This window comes from Rhinoraja longicauda, chromosome 9 (assembly GCF_053455715.1).
Source record: "Rhinoraja longicauda isolate Sanriku21f chromosome 9, sRhiLon1.1, whole genome shotgun sequence".
Lineage (NCBI taxonomy): Eukaryota > Metazoa > Chordata > Chondrichthyes > Rajiformes > Arhynchobatidae > Rhinoraja > Rhinoraja longicauda.
The window spans coordinates 44,437,104-44,457,739 of NC_135961.1; the positions used below are offsets into that span (position 1 = coordinate 44,437,104).

A 20,636-nucleotide genomic window follows, 5' to 3' on the forward strand; every position below is an offset into this window, starting at 1 on the left:
TATGGTTTGGGAACAGCACCATCGCAAGAAATTACAGAGAATTGTTAACGCAGCCCAGACCATCACGCGAACCAACCTCCCTTCCATTAACTCCATCTACACTTCACGCTGCCTGGGCAAGGCCAACAGCATTGGTGAAGGATTGGTTTCACCCCGGACACTCCCTCTTCCCTGTCCCATCAGACAAGAGGTAGAGATTGTGATGGACACAAAATTCTGTTGTCACTCAGCGGGACAGAATCTCTGGACAGAAGGAATGGGTGACATTTTGGGTCGAGACCCTGTCTACCTTCAGTTTAAACCAGCATCTGTAGTTCCTTCCTGCACCTCCAGAATCAGGGACAGTTTCTTCCCTGCAGTTATCAGGCAACTAAACCATCCTATTTATTCACAAAATGCTGGAGTCATTCAGCAGGTCAGGCAGCATCTCAGGAGAGAAGGAATGGGTGACGTTTCGGGTCGAGACCCTTCTTCAGACTGATGTCAGGGGGGCGGGACAAAGGAAGGATATAGGTGGAGACAGGTAGACAGAGGGAGATCTGGGAAGTAGGAGGGGACGGGAGGGACAGAGGAACTATCTAAACCATCCTATCGGCTCGAGAGGCCGAATGGCCTAATCCAGCACGTATTGTCTATTGTCCATCACGATGACCACAATGAATGGCGGTGCTGGCTCGAAGGGCCAAATGCACCTCCTCCTGCACCTATTTTCTATGTTTCTATCACCAACTGGAGAGCGGTCCTGAGCTACCATCTACATCATGGGAGACCCTCCGTCTTTAATCGGACTTTACTGGACGTTATCTTGCACTAAACGTTATTCTCTTTATCCAGTGTCTGTCCACTGTGGGTGGCTTGACATTTCGGGTCGAGACCCTTCTTCAGCTTTTCACTGTACAAAGGTGTTCACGTGACAATAAACTAAACTAAACTAAAAATTAAAAATGTGTAAGAACAAGTCGCCAATTGAAGAGCGCATCCTCTGAAAGTCTGCGACGTTTAATTTCACAACACTGCTTCACAGATTTTAAGAAATAGTTTTCGCAGAAATGGGTCCAATCAGCTCAATATTATAATTAGAAGTGGCAACGTGTTTCCATTAAATATATTATTTAATAAGATAACATACTCAAACATACCTAAGACAAGCAGTATAGTTTAGCTGAACACGTTCCTCATAAAACAATCAATCCCGCCATCCCAGGGATCAATCTCGTGAACCTGCACTGCGCGCCTGCACTGCCTCAATTACAAGTTTGTCCTTCCTCAAATTAGGAGACCACGACTATACAACTGCAGAAGAAGGACATCCTTTTTATGTTTCTATGTTTACATACTTTAAAAGGCGTATGCGAAATGAAAACAATATAGGTCGCCAATGTATTGCGCCCTCGCCTGACTTTATTTGAACAAAACTGAAAGACATTAAAAATCGAGTAGTCATAATTGCCAACGTGTGATTATTATTAAGAATTTAAATTAAAGGAGATTCCACTGTGCGTGTCGGGTGTAATTGAATGGGAGTGGTTTGTGGATAGGTTTATGATTGACGATAGTTGATTGGTCGTGAAGACTGTAGGGTAGGGTCTGTGCGTGGTGAAATCGCTTGCTTCGAGCGCACGCTAGCAAGTTTAGCTCATTTCACTGAGGCTGAGGAGGAATTGCGACTTGGAGGTTTATCGAAAATAGTGGTGTCCTGTTTGGGAATCATGGGCTCCCGCTGCAATGAGAATACCGTGTTGTTTCTTTCTAGTATCCTCGTTCTTCTGGGACTTTCCATTTGGATGAGGCAACGGAAGCAGCATCTGTTCTACGGGAGATATAGGTTGGAGTCGTCCAGTAATGCTCGGTTCCAGGTCCCAGCTAAAGTGGCCTGGATCATTCAGGAGTTGCCTTCGTTTGTTGTACCCGCCTTGTTAATTTATCAGTCGGGCAGCCTGGATACACTGGGGAGCAAACTCTTGTTCTTGTTCTGTGGACACTACTTCCACAGGTAACGTCGTTATTTTTTACTGAGGCTGCAAGTAATGACCTTTAAACGTTTGCCTACTCCACACACAGAATTGAACACTACAGGGAGCCGTTTGCAATCTATTCACCCTACCCGTCCATCTCCGCAGGATTTGCCTTTATCAGGAAGTCTGTAAAAAAAAAAGTTATTTTGAGTGCCTTTGTGTTAAATTAAAAATGACTTTGTAAAATATAAAATCATGTCATCGGAGTTATTCAGCCAATTGTAAACCCTCTACCCAGAATATAAAACAGTCCAAAAAGAAACAAGATGCTGTGAAGGCTCATCAGGTCTGTCAGCATCTGAAGAAGAAGCAGTGAATGTGCTAGCTCAAAGACATTTTGTCGGAACTGGGAAAAAGAGATTTACTTTTAATTGCAGGGAATACGGAGGGGTGTGGTAAATAGGACAAAGGAATGATCTGCGTGGGTGGTTGAGGAAGGAATTGTTGCAGGAATGGGTCAAGGCATTGCACCACCAACTGAATGCAGAGGGAAGTTGGCCAATATAAGAGAGGAAGAGGCGTGAGATTGATGGTCAATGAACGATTGGTACACAGACGGGGGGGTGAAAGGTGATTGGTAAATGGAGCCAGGTAGGGGCAGGACAGGTGTTGAGTTGATAGACAAAGGCGAGTGGATTATAGGGAAAATCAGAACCAGACAAGGGGGAGGGAGAGGGAGAGGGAGAGGGAAGGGGTGCTGATTTGGGTAAAGAAAGGGAAAGTAGGGAGTTTGAAGGTAAGGATGGCTAAAATCGAGATTAATGAAAACGTGGACTACCAGTACTAGAAACTGATATATAAGAATATGATAAAGAGAACCATTGGGGATAGAGATGGGGAAGGGTATCTGGCAAGTGAAATATGTGTAAACTAGGTGGCAGAAACTGGAAGGGGAGCAAAAATGGATGATGGTGGAAGTTGGAAAGGAAAAAAAAATTGGAAGGATCCTAATACTGGAGATGGATCGGAAGGAAAGGCAGAAAACCGAACACGAGGTAAGGGTTATTGAAAGGGAAAAAAACAATGTTTATATTACAGGTTGTAGACAACTAAAACATAATGAGGTTGTGTTCCTCTAGTTTGTGTTGGGCCTCACTATGGCAATGGAGAAGGCAGTGGATGGACATGTTGATATGGGCATGGTAAGGAGTTGAAATGGCATACAAGTGGGAGTGCAGGATGGACACTGCAGATAGAGAACCAGAGCTCTCCAACTAGTTGCCTAATTTGCATTTGAATTTGATTGCCAAATGTAGAAGAGGCCACTTCAAGAGGAACTGAATGCAATGGATAAGAGTGGTGGTGCAAGTGAATCTCTGCCTTGCTTGGAAGGGCTGTTTGGGTCCTTCGATGGTAGTGAAGCAGTACGTGTAAAGGGTGGTAAAGTGGCACAATGGTAAAGTTGATGCCTTACAACACCAGAGACCCGGGTTCGATCCTGACTATGGCTGCTGTCAGAGTTTGTACATTCTCCCCATGACCTGCATGGATGTTCTCCAGATGCTCCAGTTTCCTCCCACACCCCACAGACGTTCAGGTTTGTAGGCTAATTGGCCTGGTAAAATTGTAAATTGTTCCTCGTGTGTGTAGGATAGTGCTTGTGTATGGGGATTGCTGGTTGGTGCTGACTCGGTGGGCCGAAGGGCCTGTTTTGCGCTGTATCTTTAAACTAAAGTGTTGCACTCCTTGTGATTGCAAAATAAAATGTCAGGGGTTCAAGAAGGATGAGAGGATCATGGAGTCACAGAGGAAGTGATCCCTGCAGAAGATGGAAAGGGGTGGGGAGGAGAAGATGTAAGTGGCGGGCATTTTGTTGCACATGGTGGGAAAGACAATGTAGGGTGTGCTGGATGCTAGTAGGGTGAAAGGTGAAGACACTGGGAACTCCATCTGTGTGGAAGGAGGTCGGGTTAGGTGAGAGTGGAAGTCTGAGAAATGGAAATGCCAACGAAGGATGCTTTCAACCACAGTAGAAAGGAAGTCCCATTTCCATAAAAAGGAGTACATTTTATGTCCTGGAATGGAAGGCATTGAGACCAGATGTGGTGGAGACAATGTTTAGGACATGTTTAGAACAACTAAGCAGTCATAGGATATTTGAAAGATATCCTTTTGTGGGAAATCTAGAAAAAGAACATCAAAGAAAATAAACATGATTTCCATTTCTTCCCTTGTATATTAGGACGTGGATTTATGGATACTTCACCAGAGGGGGATCTATTCAAATCTCCTTTGTTTTGCAAAGTTTTTTATTTTGCACTTGTAATGGGTATCTTCAAGGACACAACTTAATCTACTGTACAAAGTATGATGATAGCTGGACAACAGACTTCAGATTTTTGTTTGGTAAGTTGTTATGATCATGAATCTTCCAGCATTTAATTTCCTTTACTAAAGATATCTTTAATTAAAATTCCATTAACTTGTATTATTACTTTGTGCTCACTGCCCCCAACATTGTGTCTTTTGCTGTGAATTTAATTTATGTAAATTTAAGTTTGTCAATTGAAGACCCATCCAGTTTTCTTCTGCATCAAATCCTTCTCTAATCTTAATAATTATCTTTTAATGTTGGAGTACAAATTTAGATTTGGCTGTTGTCTGTTATTGTCCCTAGCCATTTGTTGCGAATCTAATTTTTTCCTGATGTAAATTGCTTTTGGTTGTGGTTAAGTCTTTGCACAAAAGAGGGTAGATTGAAATAACGGTGTTTGTTTGAGAATAGATTGGTTATCTTTGATTGATTGAACCTGTGATGAAACTAATGTACAAACAATAACATTTAGAAATGTGGTTAGGGGGCAGGGAAGAAAGGCAGTCGGCCCAAATAATAATTTCCCAGCAGATTTATCTCTACGTGTTTGTGCACTCAAAATGTATTTCTAGTATCCCTCAAACCTCCACATCCTCCAAAGAACTTCATAGCATTGTAACATGGGACAAAGCTAGATCCCATCCAGTTTCCTTCTGTATTCAAACCCTCCATAATCTTAACCAACTTGTATTGTTGGAATTTTAGACTTTGCTCTCTTCTATTGTCCCTTGGCTTTCCATCACTTTCTCTACAGAAGGTGCTGATTGTTCCTAGTAAAACCTTTCATCCCTTTGCAGTGTTCTCATACGGCACCAGATTACATTTCCAGGAATGTTGTCGCATTTTGGTGATAAAAGGGGTGTATAACATTGGCTAGATTTGTCACAGTTTGGTGTGTAAATCTTATTTATCTCTTGATGTGGCTGATTTACTATTTCAAATGTTTATCTTGGCTTCCCAGTAAACCTAGATTAGAAAGAATACATATTGGTAGGATGCAAATAGATATCAATCTAAGGCAAATATTCAAATTTAAAAGCAAGATATAATCATACTCGGAGATTGTTTTTATGCATCATGCCAATGTTTTGTAAAACACAAAGTGCTAGAGTAACTCGGGGATCAGGCAGTGTCCGTAGAGGGAATGGACAGGTGACACTTCGGATGGGACCCTTCAGAATGGTTTCTAATATGTGCAAAAGAGTCAGATGATTCGTTGTAGTGGAGAGACGGGAGAAGGGAGACTTGGACTATCTTCTCCAACATTGCTAACCTTCCTAAATTTTCCTCCAAACAGGATCCATTTCAAACCTGATTCCCCCTTGGTAGATGTTCAAGGGCACATTCCAAGGCTGGTTTTCCAGCAATGTGGAAGTATTGTATTTAATGGAATTCCTTTGAGTTCATTTGAGACATTCTAAAGCTCCTGAAGGTCACAGAAATCCTTAATGATGGATAATATTTAGATCCAATCATTTCTGCTCATTCTGAAGTAAGAGCAGAAATTTTTGGGCAATGGAACTGTCGCCTCGAAGGTTTACTTTGATTTATTGGCTCTACTCTGTCGACATGTTGGAATCTCATTCATTGGGCAGCAAGGTTGTGATTGTGGAATCAGAATTGGCACAGCAGATAAGGAATCTATATAATACTTATCAGTCGGGGAGATGTTATAACAATCAGATTATTACAGCAAAAAGTAGACAAAAGTGCTGGAGTAACTCGGTGAGTCAGACAGGATCTTTGGAGGACATGTGCAGGTGACATTTTGGGTTAGGACCGATTGTAGTGGGTAACAGAAAACTGGAAAAGAGAGTTGAGGTGTGGGACAAAGCCTGGCAAGTTATCCTGATAAGTGGATACAGGTGAAGGGAGATAAAAGGGTCTCAGACAAGGAGAGAAGAGAAGTGAAATGTGAAACCAGAGGAAGGGATAGAGGTGGAAGTAGGCAGGGGATGGGATAATGGGAGAAATGGGTGAACACTGGGGTTTAACCAATTTAACTTTCCTTTTCATTCCCATATCGACCTTTCTGTCCTGGGCCGCCTCCATTGCCAGAGTGAGACCATATGCAAACTGGAGGAACGGCACCTCCTATTCCACTTGAGTAGCTTATAACCCAACGGCATGAATATTGAATTCCACAATTTGAGGTAACAACCCTCCCCTCTTCCCTGTGTACCATCTAGGCATGCACCCATTTCCCCCAAGTCAAGTCAAGTCAAGTCAACTTTATTTGTCATTTACATATACAAGATGTGCAGTGAAATGAAAGTGGCAACGCCTGTGGATTGTGCTAAAACTACAAAACAGAATAGAATTATTTTTTTAACACAAAAAATAAATTAATACAGTAAATTAAATTAGTCCCTGGTGATACGAGTTAACAGTCCTGATGGCCTGTGGGAAGAAACTCCGTCTCATCCTCTCTGTTTTCACAGCGCAACAGTGGAAGCGTTTGCCTGACCGTAGCAGCTGGAACAGTCTGTTGCTGGGGTGGTAGGGGTTCTCCATAATGTTGCTGGCTCTGGATCTGCACCTCCTGATGTATAGGTCCTGCAGGGGGGCGAGTGTAGTTCCCATAGTGCGTTCAGCTGAACGCACTACTCTCCGCAGAGCCTTCCTGTCCTGGGCAGAGCTATTCCCAAACCAGATTGTGATGTTTCCGGACCATCTCGTCCCCTCTTTTCTGCATCTCCTTCCACATTTATCCCTTCCTCTGGCTTCAAATTTCGCTCCTCTTCTCCTTATTTAACACCCTTCTGTCTCCCTTCATCTCTGGCCTTTGTCCACCCATCTGACAATCAAACCCCTTTCACCTGTATCCACCTATCATTTGGCCAGCTTTGTCCTGCCCCCACATCTATTTTCCAGCTTTCTCCCCGCGTTCACAATCAGTCTGAAGAAAGGTCCTGATCTGAACGTTGGCTATCCAAGCCTTCCAGATATCCTGCCTGACCTGCTGAGTAGTTCAGCACTTTGTGTATTTTTTTAAATAAACAAGCATTTGCAGTTCCTTGTCTCGAGATTATTGCAGCATCTAGCAGCTTGACAAAAATGAAGAATTTGTTTATCTTTAACTTGAAAGAATGATTATATATTAGGCCCATTTCCCTCTACCTATTTCCAAATACCTTTTACACATTAATTGTATCTACCTCTGGCAATTTGTACCAGATAATGGGCGGCACGGTAGCGCAGCGGTAGAGTTGCTGCTTTACAGCGAATGCAGCGCCGGAGACTCAGGTTCGATCCTGACTACGGGTGCTGCACTGTAAGGAGTTTGTACGTTCTCCCCGTGACCTGCGTGGGTTTTCTCCGAGATCTTCGGTTTCCTCCCACACTCCAAAAACGTACAGGTTTGTAGGTTAATTGGCTGGGTAAATGTAAAAATTGTCCCTAGTGGGTGTAGGATAGTGTTAATGTACGGGGATCGCTGGGCGGCACGGACTTGGTGGGCCGAAAAGGCCTGTTTCCGGCTGTATATATATGATATGATATGATATGATAACCATCCATCCGCTGTGTGGAAAATCCTACCCTTTGGCTTTCTTTAATCTCTCTCTCTCCTTAAACGTGTGCCCTCAAGTCATGAATTCCTGTGCCCTGGGAAAGAGTCTGAGTATCTATAACCTCATCATTTTATAAACCTCTGAGGTCACCCTTCAGCCTCCTACATTCTAGTGTGAATAAACCAAGCCCATTCAATCTCTCCCTATAAAAATAGCCCTACATTTCAGGCAAATTCTTGGTGAATCTCTTCTACACTCTCTACTTCATCCTTCCTGCATTGAATGCATAACCTCACACTCGTCTGAATTTAATTCCATCTGCATCATTTCTTTTCAACTTTTCAGCTATTGTCTGTCCTGCTGTAACCTTGCGCAACCTTTGCTGCTGTCAACAACTCCACCAATTTTTGTTGAATGTAAACTTACTAATCAGATGCTTGTATGCTTATCCAAGTCATTTATTACCCAAAGGTATTGGCATTCTCTCCTGTGGTACATCACCTGTTGCAGATTTCCAGTCACAAAAAATGTCTGTAAACTACTACTCTTTGCCTCCTATCACTTTGTCCCTTTTGGATCCAGCTGTCCAACTGACTTTAGTTGCTTTGTGCCTCAAGGCATAAGGGATCAGAGGTTGGTTGTCAAATTGCCAGCCTACCATATAAGACCAGTCTACCAGTCTGTGGGATCTTATCAAAAATCTTACCGAAGTCCATGTAAACCACATCTGCTGCACCGTCTTAATTTATTTTCTTGTTAGATGTCAATTCTGGTTAGCTGTCACCTAGATGTGACCATAGAACTAGTTCAATCAAGATGTGTTGTCCCATTTACTGAGGCATGTGTAATAACTGTATAAACAGTCTCTGGCCTTTGCCTCAAATCAACCATGGGATATCAGGAATTCTTTTACCAAAAAACATCCCAATGACATTGAACGACAAAGGTGCATCAATACTTTCAGATCCTAAGAAGGCAGAGGCCACTTCGACAATAGGTGCAGGAGGAGGTCATTTGGCCCTACGAGCCAGCACCACCATTCAATGTGATCATGGCTGATCATTCTCAATCAGTACCCGTTCTTGCCTTCTCCCCATACACCCTGACTCCGCTATCCTTAAGAGCTCTATCTAGCTCTCTCTTGAATGCATTCAGAGAACTGGCCTCCACTGCCTTCTGAGGCAGAGAATTCCACAGATTTACAACTCTCTGACTGAAAAGGTTTTTCCTCATCTCCATTCTAAATGGCCTACCCCTTATTCTTAAACTGTGGCCCCTGGTTCTGGACTCCCCCAGCATTGGGAACGTGTTTCCTGCCTCTAACGTGTCCAACCCCTTAATAATCTTATATGTTTCGATAAGATCCCCTCTCATCCTTCTAAATTCCAGTGTATACAAGCCTTGTCGCTCCAGTCTTTCAACATATGACAGTCCCGCCATTCCAGGAATTAACCTAGTAAACCTACGCTGCACACCCTCAATAGCAAGAATATCCTTCCTCAAATTTGGAGACCAAAACTGCACACAGTACTCCAGGTGCGGTCTCACTAGGGCCCTGTACAACTGCAGAAGGACCTGTTTGTTCCTATACTCAACTCCTCTTGTTATGAAGCCCAACATTCCATTGGCTTTCTTCACTGCCTGCTGTACCTGCATGCTTCCTTTCAGTGACTGATGCACTAGGACACCCAGATCTTGTTGTACGTCCCCTTTTCCTAACTTGACAACATTCAGATAATAATCTGCCTTCCTATTCTTGCCACCAAAGTGGATAACCTCACACTTATCCACATTAAACTGCATCTGCCATGCATCCGCCCACTCACACAACCTGTCCAAGTCACCCTGCAACCTCATAGCATCTTCCTCACAGTTCACACTACCACCCAGCTTTGTATCATCTGCAAATTTGCTAATGGTACTTTTAATCCCTTCATCCAAGTCATTAATGTATATTGTAAATAGCTGCGGTCCCAGCACCGAGCCTTGCGATTCCCCACTAGTCACTGCCTGCCATTCTGAAAGGGACCCATTTATCCCCACTCTTTGCTTTCTGTCTGTCAACCAATTTTCTATCCATGTCAGTACCCTACCTCCAATACCATGTGCTCTAATTTTGCCCACTAATCTCCTATGTGGGACCTTGTCGAAGGCTTTCTGAAAGTCGAGGTACACAACATCCACCGGCTCTCCCTTGTCAATTTTCCTAGTTACATCCTCAAAGAATTCCAGAAGATTAGTCAAGCATGATTTCCCCTTCATAAATCCATGCTGACTCGGAACGATCCTGTTACTACTATCCAAATGCTCCGCAATTTCATCTTTTATAATTGACTCCAGCATCTTCCCCACCACTGATGACAGACTAACTGGTCTATAAATTCCCGTTTTCCCTCTCCCTCCTTTCTTAAAAAGTGGGACAACATTAGCTACCCTCCAATACACAGGAACTGATCCTGAATCTATAGAACATTGGAAAATGATCAACAATGCGTCCACAATTTCTAGCGCCACCTCCTTAAGTACCCTGGGATGCAGACCATCAGGCCCTGGGGATTTATCAGCCTTCAGTCCCATCAGTCTACCCAACACCATTTCCTGCCTAATGTGGATTTCCTTCAGTTCCTCTGTCACACTAGGATCTCTGGCCGCTAGAACATCTGGGAGATTGTTTGTATCTTCCTTAGTGAAGACAGATCCAAAGTACCGGTTCAACTCGTCTGCCATTTTCTTGTTCCCCATAATAAATTCCCATGCTTCTGTCTTCAAGGGACCCACATTTGCCTTGACTATTTTTTCCTCTTTAAATACCTAAAAAAGCTTTTACTATCCCCCTTTATATTATTGGCTAGTTTACCCTCGTACCTCATCTTTTCTCCCCGTATTGCCTTCTTAGTTATCTTCTGTTGCTCTTTAAAAGAGTCCCAATCCTCTGGCTTCCCACTCTTCTTTGCTATGTTATACTTCTCTTTTATTTTTATGCTGTCCTTGACTTCCCTTGTCAGCCACGGGTGCCTCTTACTCCCCTTAGAATCTTTCCTCCTCTTTGGGATAAATTGATCCTGCAACTTCTGCATTATTCCCAGAAATACCTGCCATTGCTGTTCCACCGTCTTCCCTGCTAGGGCCTCCTTCCAGTCAATTTTGGCCAGCTCCTGCCTCATGCCTCTGTAATCCTCTTTGCTATACTGTAATACTGACACTTCTGATTTTCCCTTCTCCCTCTCAATTTGTAGAGTAAAACTTATCATATTGTGGATTTCTTATTAGAAATATTTAGAATATTCCTTAATCAGTGTTTTTTTTTTCTTTAGTCCCACGTGGGCACCTGAATAATCTTGGTCTCCAAACATTTCCTCACCACACTCTAACTCTTTCTGCAATACAAAACATCTTAACTTTCTCACGCTTTAGAATTATGAAATGGCAGCCACAAAGGCACACCAATGCCTCTACCTCCTTGAGACTGAGGAAAACAAGCAAATTGACAAGCTAAGGAAGATAATGATCAGATCACCAGCTAAGGTCTCATCAATGTTTCATAATATTGGAGCATGACCTCGCTGCTCTTGTACTTAATGCCCCAATCTATAAACTTCGACAGATGCACCATACAAAGCGTACTGTCAGATTGCACCATACAAAGCGTACTGTCAGATTGCACCATAGTTTGCTTTGGAAAAAGCTCTGCCACAAGAAATTCCAGAGTTGTGAATGTAGCCCAATCCATCAGACATGTAGACATTTACACTGATTTTAATAAGCAGGATATCTACATCAGTGGAGACCCTCGGACTATCTTTAATCAGATTTTACTGGACTTTATTGTGTACTAAACATTATTCTCTTCATCATATATCTATCTGTACACTGTGGATGGCTCAATTGTAATTGTGTTCCAGTCTTTTCGCTGACTGGTTAGCACACAAAAGTCTGAAGATGGGTCTCGACCTGAAACATCACCCATTCCTTCTATCCAGACACACTGCCTGTCCCGCTGAGTTACTCCAGCATTTTGTGTTGATCTTCAGTGTAAACCAGCATCTGCAGTTCCTTCCTAAACAAAATATTTTCACTGTACCTCGGTATTGTCACTGTACACATGACAATAAACTAAACTATAGCAACAATCAGATTGAAATGGAGTTGTGGACATTAGGATTTTGTTTTGAAGGGATATTACAAATTGCCTGAATCGACTTGTAAACATCTAGCTGCTCTTGCATTTGTCTTTGAATATGGTTCTACCATACTTATTATATAAACCCCCAGCTGAGGTTGTGTTGACATCCTAATTACCTGGATTATTTGTCAATTTGTTAATGAGGAATAAAAAGTTTACAGTAACTCTTGTGGTTTTGATACTATAATCATTTTCGTGTACATAAATTAAAATAAAGTGAGATGTTCTTGAATAAGCCTAATGAAATATTAACATGGACAGTTTAGATGCAAGGAGGAAGTTCCCCGGTTGCTGAGTGTATGGAAAAAGGCGTTTTCCGCCTTGACATGGGGTCATGCTATTTGGAACTGAAGAAAATGCGGCACCGGCAAGATATTTCTTAAATCTAAGAGGATCAAAGGATAGCGGGAGAAATAGTAGGATAATAGAAATGGTATGCCTACATGAATGATTGATATCAGCGTTGGTAGTGTTGAATGGTGCAGGCTAGAATAGACTATTATTCCTAATTTCAATATTTTTGTAGAAGTGTTATGTAAAGCCTAATACAATTTAATATGATTAGCAGAGCTAGTTTGTAGCTGATATTTACTCGTGCAAAATGTTTGCTCCTTTAATCTCATGGAACTTGTGTTAAAGACCCTTCATTTAAAATTATAATCATAATAATCATCATAATCATACTTTATTAGCCAAGTATGTTTTGCAACATATGAGGAAATTCATTTGCCATATAGTCATACCAATAAAAAGCAACAGAACACACAATGCATTTTAACATGAACATCCACCACAGTGACTTCTCCACATTTCTCACTGTGTTGGAAGGCGAAAAATAAATGTCAATCTCTTCCCTTCTTTGTTCACCCATGGACGGGGGCCTCGAGCCTTCCGTTGACGGGGCGATCTTACTCCCATAGCCCTCGCGTTGGGACAATCAAGCTCCTGCATCGGGGGGGGGGGGGAATCTCAGCTTCCCCACGCTGAGCAATCTGACGCTGGGTCAGGGCTAGTTGAACTTTCTGTGTTCTTCGGAGCTTCCCGACATCGGTCTCTACCCGAGACAGTGAGCTCCTCGATGTTGAAGTCCGCAGGCAGTTGTTGGAGCGTTAATCCCAGGCAGGGGATCAGCTCTGATAGTAAGTCCACTGCACCGCGATGGGGCTCAAAGTCAGTCCCGAGCAAGGCCGCCAGCTCCATGATGTTAGGCCGCAGAGTGACTGGAGATACGATCCGGAAAACAATTGCATCTCCGGCAAGGTAAGAATCATATCATAATCATAGCATATCAATACTTTGAATTTTGGGTTACTGGCACATCAATACTTGGGAGAAGGCAGGAGAATTAATACAATCTAAAGAGTTAAATTGAATACTGATGAATTGGATGAAGCCACGTTGAGAATTCATCAAATATTTTGAGGCTTCAAAACAAATACAGCGAGAATGGAATTGAATGTTTTTCTCTACTGTGTTTCAAGAGACTTTCATGTTTGTTTTCCAGGGATATTGTTATTCTTTATGGGAATGGCCTTCAATATTCATAGCGATAATTTGTTGCGCAAATTGAGGGAACCTGGAGATTTGAGTTACAAAATTCCTCGAGGTAACCTTTCCAACTATCTTTTAAAATAGTAACTGAGTTTTACATCCAAGTTCTATTCATTCCATTATCACTTCTATTTCAATTGATGTTAATGAATCAATGCCCTATACTTATATTTCTGAAGATCACTGTATATATAAAAACATGGAATATGTGACTATCTTTTGGCCAAATTCTCCTAAGTAAATTGCTGTTATAAATGTTAAATTCAAACAAAATACTAGAAATAGTCAGAAGGTCTGGCAGCAACTGTACCGAGATAATCTGTTGATGTTCCAGTTGGACTGGTCCAGGTTCAGTCTATAACCTGACAGCATGAAGAAGGGTCCCGACCCAAAACATTGCCTATCCTTTCCCTCCACAGATACTGCATGGCTCGTTGAATTACACTGGTGTCTTTTTGTTTACTTAAGATTCCAGCATATGCAGATTATTTTCTTCTGACTAAATGCACACTGAATTTTCTTCTGGGTAATATGGTTCTTCTCTTCCTCATCTACTCGATATTCCCACACATTGCTTTCTATTCCACCATCTACCAACCCTCCCCCCCCCCCCCCCCCCCCCCCAGCCCCCCCTCTCCTTACAGCTTCTTTCCCACCTACTCCCATCTGCCCATCATCCAAACACTCCTCCCTTCAGGTAACTTTTCCACCCATCCCTACCAGTCCCACCTGCCCACCTGATATATTTTATTTGACCCCATATTCCAATTTCCTTTCCCATCTGATTCCATCTACAGCCCCTTGTCACCTCCACAAATCACATCCTCGTCTCTGCCATTATCCCTACCACTCTCTCCTCCATCCCAATCAATCCACTCCTCACTGGGATTGACCTATTTCTTGCCCCAGCCCTCACCTCTTTATATTGGCTACCTTCCTTCCACTTTCAGTCCAGATTAAGGGTCTCTAGTCAAAATATCGACTGTCCTTTTCCTGCTGATTTCACCTGTTGTGCTCAGTTCCTTCTGCAGATTCTTTAATGCTTAAAGTTTTGAATATAATACTGTTCTGCCCTGACTTTGAACCAATGACCACATAATCTAATTTTTTAATTACTTAATCTACAACTTAATTTCTGTATAAAGTGAGCGTTGTACTTTCCACTGTCTGGTTCTGAACAGCATTTCAATTTTCAAGAATGATTTCAGAAGTGAATTAATAATACATAAGTGGGAGGGTGTGCTTTAAAATGACCAAATTTCACTCTTTTCAATTTGTGCAAATTGTGCTGCTTCAACATTAACATTAAATCAGGTTATAAGAATAGAACACCCACGAGAGATTTATTGAACACTGGAAATGCTCAATCTTTGGGGGAATTTGCAGCTGGTTTACAGAAAAGACTACTGGGTTTGTGTTTGGTTAAGTAGTACTTAGTGCTGATTCCTAAAGTGAAACAAGAGTCAAAGGAAATTAGTTTTGTATCAAGATAACAAGGACTTTGTGACACTAAATAATCCATGACTGTAATCATAATCTATCTTTATGGTTTTGCTTTTTTCAGGAGGATTATTTGAATACATTTCTGCAGCAAACTATTTTGGTGAGATTGTGGAGTGGTTTGGTTATTCTCTGGCAACCTGGACCTACCCAGCTTTTGCCTTTGCTCTGTTCTCAGCCCTCAATTTGGGCTCCCGTGCTGTGCACCACCACAGGTAAATTGACAGGAACAAAATGTAATTTGTTTTATCTTTGTTGCAGTAATTGATATGTAATTGCAATATAACAATTTGGGTTTGAATGAAATCCTCATCAGAATTTAATATACTGGGGTAGATTTTTGTTTTAAAAATACTGCAATGTAACTATCCATTACAAATCTATCCAAACATTGCATACTTGCAGAATATATAAAATTTAGAACAGGGAAAATCAGACTCTGAAACGAAAACTTGAACCTGTTGTTTTTTATCATTGATCTCCAGAACATGATGTGCTAGGGTACACTTGGAGATTGTCCAGATTTTTGTTCTGTTAAATCTTGTCAGTGTTTATCAATGCTCTTGATATACCGGTGTAAATTGAGCTTGTACATTGTAATATTTGTCTCTGCTTCCTCATAACATCTGCATGCCGATTTGTATTTGTTGGGAATCGATGTTGCTTATCCTTGGGGTTCCTGTATCTTTCATTAACTTGAGACTATCTTCTAGAAAAATTACACATTTGCAGTTATAATAGAGAAGTCAGAGTGATAATGTGGAAAGAGGCCCTTCGGCCCAACTTGCCCACGCCGGCCAACATGTCCCAGCTACACTAATCCCACCTGCCTGCGATTGGTCCATATCCCTCCAAACTTGTCCTATCCATGTACCTGTCTGTTTCTTAGATGATGGGATAGTCCCAGTCTCAACTACCTCCTCTGGCAGCTTGTTCCATACATCCACCACCCTGTGTAAAAAAGCTTGCTGCACGCAACTCCTTTAAACTTTGTCCCTCTTACCTTAAAGATGTGCCGTTGAGTTTCTCCCCTCGGAAAAGATTCAGATGGTCAACCCTATCATGCCTGGAGCAAGTGATGGTGAAGGCAGAGACGAAAATGACATTTACGAGTCTTTAGATGGACGCATGGAATGAAGGGATATGAATTACATGCAAGCAAGGAGATTAGTTTAACTTGGCATCATGTTTTGTACGGACATTGTGGGCAAAGGGTCTGCTCCTGTGATATATATCATATCATATATATACAGCCGGAAACAGGCCTTTTCGGCCCTCAAGTCCGTGCCGCCCAGCAATCCCCGTACATTAACACTATCCTACACCCACTAGGGACAATTTTTACATTTACCCAGCCAATTAACCTACATACCTGTACTTTTTTGGAGTGTGGGAGGAAACCGAAGATCTCGGAGAAAACCCACGCAGGTCACGGGGAGAACGTACAAACTCCTTACAGTGCAGCACCCGTAGTCAGGATCGAACCTGAGTCTCCGGCGCTGCATTCGCTGTAAAGCAGCAACTCTACCGCTGCGCTACCGTGCCGTGATGTACTGTTCTATGTCCCATATAGAATAGTTTTTGTCTTGTCTGTTGCTATTTTACTAAAGAGCATATATGTATGAATTGATATAATCTGCAACTTGCAAGATTTTGACCCTAGTTTAAAACTAGTTGTATTCTTGACAAAAATCAATATATTTATTAAATAGACCAAATGAATAAATGTTCATCTTTTATTGGTTTTCTTTTACAGGTTTTATCAGCAGAAGTTTCAAGAATATCCAAAATCTAGAAAAGCTTTAATTCCTCTTCTATTTTGAAATAATAGTACAGGCTTACCAATTTTCTCTCTTAGTAATGTTGAGATTTTCTGCTGCAATGACAATGTACTTTGTGTACTTAAAATCATCGTTAAATCACGCTATTATTTTGAAGAAAGTTGTGTTAAAAGTAATGCAGAGTGTTTGTTAATTTAACTCCAGTTTTAAGTATTTAGCTGAGCTTTTCCTGTTTTGGCAATTAAATACTCAATAAAATTGTGACAACTGTATGATTATTCCAACTGAATTCCATTAGATCTTTGTATTAGATTTAGGGTTTGAAGGAACAAAGCTTGTATTTGACTTCATAATTGAATTAAATTAAAGACGAATTGAATTAAAGACTAATTGCATTTGTGAAATATCAGCTTATATAGAGTATTACTTGTGAAAGTGAATCTAAAATGTTTATTTTTAATTAGACTACAAATTTACCAGTGCTGAATTGGATCTACAGTTAACCAAAGTAAAATTGTATGTTGACAACCTAGGCTTTGTTTCTTTAATAGTAGTTTTTAAGTGATACTAGCACAAGTGTGCCCGTTGGGCCCGTCCTCGTAGGGTTTCCATTGTAGCCGGGAGGGGAGTGGGGGGGAGGAAAGGGGGGGAGGGAGGGGGAAAGGGGGGGGGGGGAGGGGAGGGAGCGGGGCAGGGGGGAGGGAGGGGGGAGAGAGGGGGAGATGGGAGGGGGGAGGGGAGGGGGTGGGAGAGGGGAGGGAGGGGGTAGGGGGGAGGGAGAGGGAGGGGGGGAGGGGGAAGGGAAGGGGGGGAGGGAGGAGGACCTCCCTTTTCCCAGTACCAGGTGGGTAGGGGGGGGGGGAGGGAGGGGGAGGGGAGCGGGGAGGGAGGGGGACCTCCCCTTTTCCCAGTACCCCTCTTTCCCCATTGGGCCCGTCCTCGTAGGGTTTCCATTGTAACCGGGAGGAGGGGAGGGAGGGAAGGGGAGGGGGAGGGAGGAGGGGAGGGAGGAGGGAGGGGGAGGGAGGGGGAGGGGGAAGGTGGGGAGGGGGAGGGAGAGGGGTAGGGGGGGAGAGGGAGGGGGGAGGGGAGGGGGGAAGGGGGAGGGGAGGGGGACCACCCCTTTTCCCAGTACCCCTCTTTCCCGTTGGGCCCGTCCTCGTAGGGTTTCCATTGTAACCGGGAGGAGGGGAGGGAGGGAGGGAAGGGGGAGAGAGGGGAGGGAGGAAGGAGGGAAGTGTGGAGGGAGGAGGGAGGGGGGGAAGGGGGGAAGGGGTGAAGGGAGGCGGGTGGAGGGGGAGGGAGGGAGGGAGGGGGACCTCCCCTTTTCCCAGTACCCCTCTTTCCCCATTGGCCCGTCCTCGTAGGGTTTCCATTGTAACCGGGAGGAGGGGAGGGAGGGAGGGAGGGAAGGGGGAGGAGGGAGGTGTGGAGGGAGGAGGGGGGGGGAAGGGGGGGAGGGAGAGGGGTAGGGGGGAAGGGGGGAGGGGGGGAGGTAGGGGGGAGGGAGGGGTGGAGGGGAGGGGGGAAGGGAGGGGGGAAGGGGAGGGGGGAAGGGGGAGGGAGGGGGACCTCCCCTTTTCCCAGTACCCCTCTTTCCCGTTGGGCCCATCCTCGTAGGGTTTCCATTGTAACAGGGAGGGAGGAGGGAGGTGTGGAGGGAGGTGTGGAGGGGGGATGGGGGAGGGAGGGGAGGGGGGTGGAGGGGGGAAGGGGGGAGGTGGGTAAGGGGGGAGGGGGAGGTAAGGGGGGAGGGGGGGAGGGAGGGGTGGAGGGGAGGGAGGGGTGGAGGGGAGGGGGGAAGGGGGAGGGTGGGGGACCTCCCCTTTTCCCAGTACCCCTCTTTCCCCGTTGGGCCCGTCCCCGTAGGATTTCCATTGTAGGGAGAGGGGAGGGAGGGTGGAAGGAGGGGGGAGAGGGATGGAAGGGTGGAGGGAGGGATTGGGGGAGGGAGGGATGGAGGGAAGGAGGGATTGGGGGGAGTTAGGGGGGGATGGGTGAGGGAGGTGGGGAGGGAGGGGGGAGGGAGGGGGAGGAGGGGGGAGGGAGTGGGGATGGAGGTGGAAAGGAGGGGGGATGAAGGGGTTGAGGGGGGAAGGGGGACCTCCCCTTTTACCAGTACCCCTCTTTCCCCCACCACCAAGCCCCCTCCGCAACGACCCCTGTTGTCCCCCTCCCCAGTCCCCCTTCGTGGATGGGGGACCGAGCTCAGGGGTTACCGAGCTTTTGCGGTTGCAGCTCCTAGACTGTGGAACAGCATCCCTCTCCCCATCAGCACTGCCCCCTCCATCCACTCCTTTAAGTCCAGGCTCAAAACCTATTTCTACTCCCTAGCGTTTGAGGCTCATTGAGGAGGTACTGTGAACTGTTTGCGTGCCACTGTATATTTCATTTTTTTCCTTAGTACCTAATCAGATGTACAGCACTTTGGTCAACGAGGGTTGTTTTTAAATGTGCTATACAAATAAAATTGACTTAACTTGACTTGACCAAGTGCTTCTCACGGCGATCTGTATTCACAACAATGTATCACCCATCTCACAGGGGCATTGTGACATCATAAGCTGAAGACCTTCAATAAATCCGCACCACAGCGCCTGTATTCGCAACAATGTATCCCCCATCTCACAGGGGCATTGTGACATCATAATCTGAAGTCCTTCAATAAATCCGCACCACAGCGCCCCCTATAATTTAGGGGGGGGGGGAGCACTTTAAAACCTCTGTAACTTAAAAAACATGCGACCGAATTAAATAAAAAACAATTTTGCAGCAGATAACCGCGTGGTGATTAAGGCGGTGCAAAAATCGTGGCGCTACGGTTCACCGTTTTGACGAAATCAGAGAAACCGCTGTTACGCGCATATATATATATATATAACACAAGATCTGAGTTTTAGTAGTATACTAGACAAAGTGGGCCCGTTGGGCCCATTACCCACTCCCCCATTCTCTCGTCCCCCATCCCCACTCTTACTCTCCCCACACTCTCCCCTTTGGCCCGTCCTCTTAGGGTTTCCATTGTATCCGGGAGGGGGTGAGGGAGTGAAGGGGGGAGGGAGGGAGAGGGAGGTTTGGGGGAGGGAGGTGTGGAGTGATCGAGGGGGAGGGAGTGGTGGAGGGAGGGATGTGTTGAGGATGGAGGGTGGAGGGAGGGGGGGAGGGTGATGAGAGATGGGGTGGTATTTGTGGAGGGAGGGAGGGGGGGGGGGAGAGGGGAGGGATATGGACCTTCCATTTTCCCAGTACCCCTCTTTCCCCCACCACCAATTCCCCTCCGCACTACCCCTGTTGTCCCATTCTCAGCCCCCCCCCCCCCCCCCATTTTCTCTTCCCCAGACACACTCTTAGCATCAGTTAAAGGCCCGGGGGGGGGGGGGGGTGCGGGTGATCGGATCAGTGAAAAGCCCGGTGGGGGGGGGGGCTTCGGGAGATCGCATCATTCAAAGGCCCGGGGGGAGGGGGGGATAGCGGGGAGATGTTCTCCCGGGTGTGGGAGAGATGAGAGAAGCAAGGGGAGAGAGGAGAGGTGAGCCGGTGATCGCGGGCTGGCGCCGCTAACGGCGTCCATTGTTTTGGTGCGAATGAGGAGATGCCGCGCATGCGTGCTGAGTACAGAGTGAGGAGATTCCGCGCATGCGTACTGAGCACTGCCGCACCGCAGCGCCCCCCTTCTGTCAAAACTTCGATAAATGAGGGGGGGCAGCACCTTTAAACCTCTGTAACTTAAAAAATATGCGTCCGAATTAAATAACAATATCATTTTCCAGCAGCGAACCG

The 20,636-nt window shown here is 44.7% G+C and overlaps 2 protein-coding genes across 2 annotated transcripts in view; one reads left to right on the forward strand and one right to left on the reverse strand.

The window, feature by feature from the left end:
- adss2 (adenylosuccinate synthase 2) overlaps positions 1 to 20,636 on the reverse strand; it is a 612,379-nt gene that overhangs the window by 175,867 nt on the left and 415,876 nt on the right. The gene's annotated exons all lie outside the window — the stretch shown is intronic.
- Positions 1,630 to 17,220, forward strand: LOC144596686 (3-oxo-5-alpha-steroid 4-dehydrogenase 2-like). The gene is made up of 5 exons (XM_078405364.1): positions 1,630 to 1,993; positions 4,198 to 4,361; positions 13,529 to 13,630; positions 15,140 to 15,290; positions 16,832 to 17,220. Exons 1-5 carry the CDS (start codon positions 1,710 to 1,712, stop codon positions 16,896 to 16,898), a joined length of 768 nt encoding a protein of 255 aa, XP_078261490.1. The 5' UTR covers positions 1,630 to 1,709; the 3' UTR covers positions 16,899 to 17,220.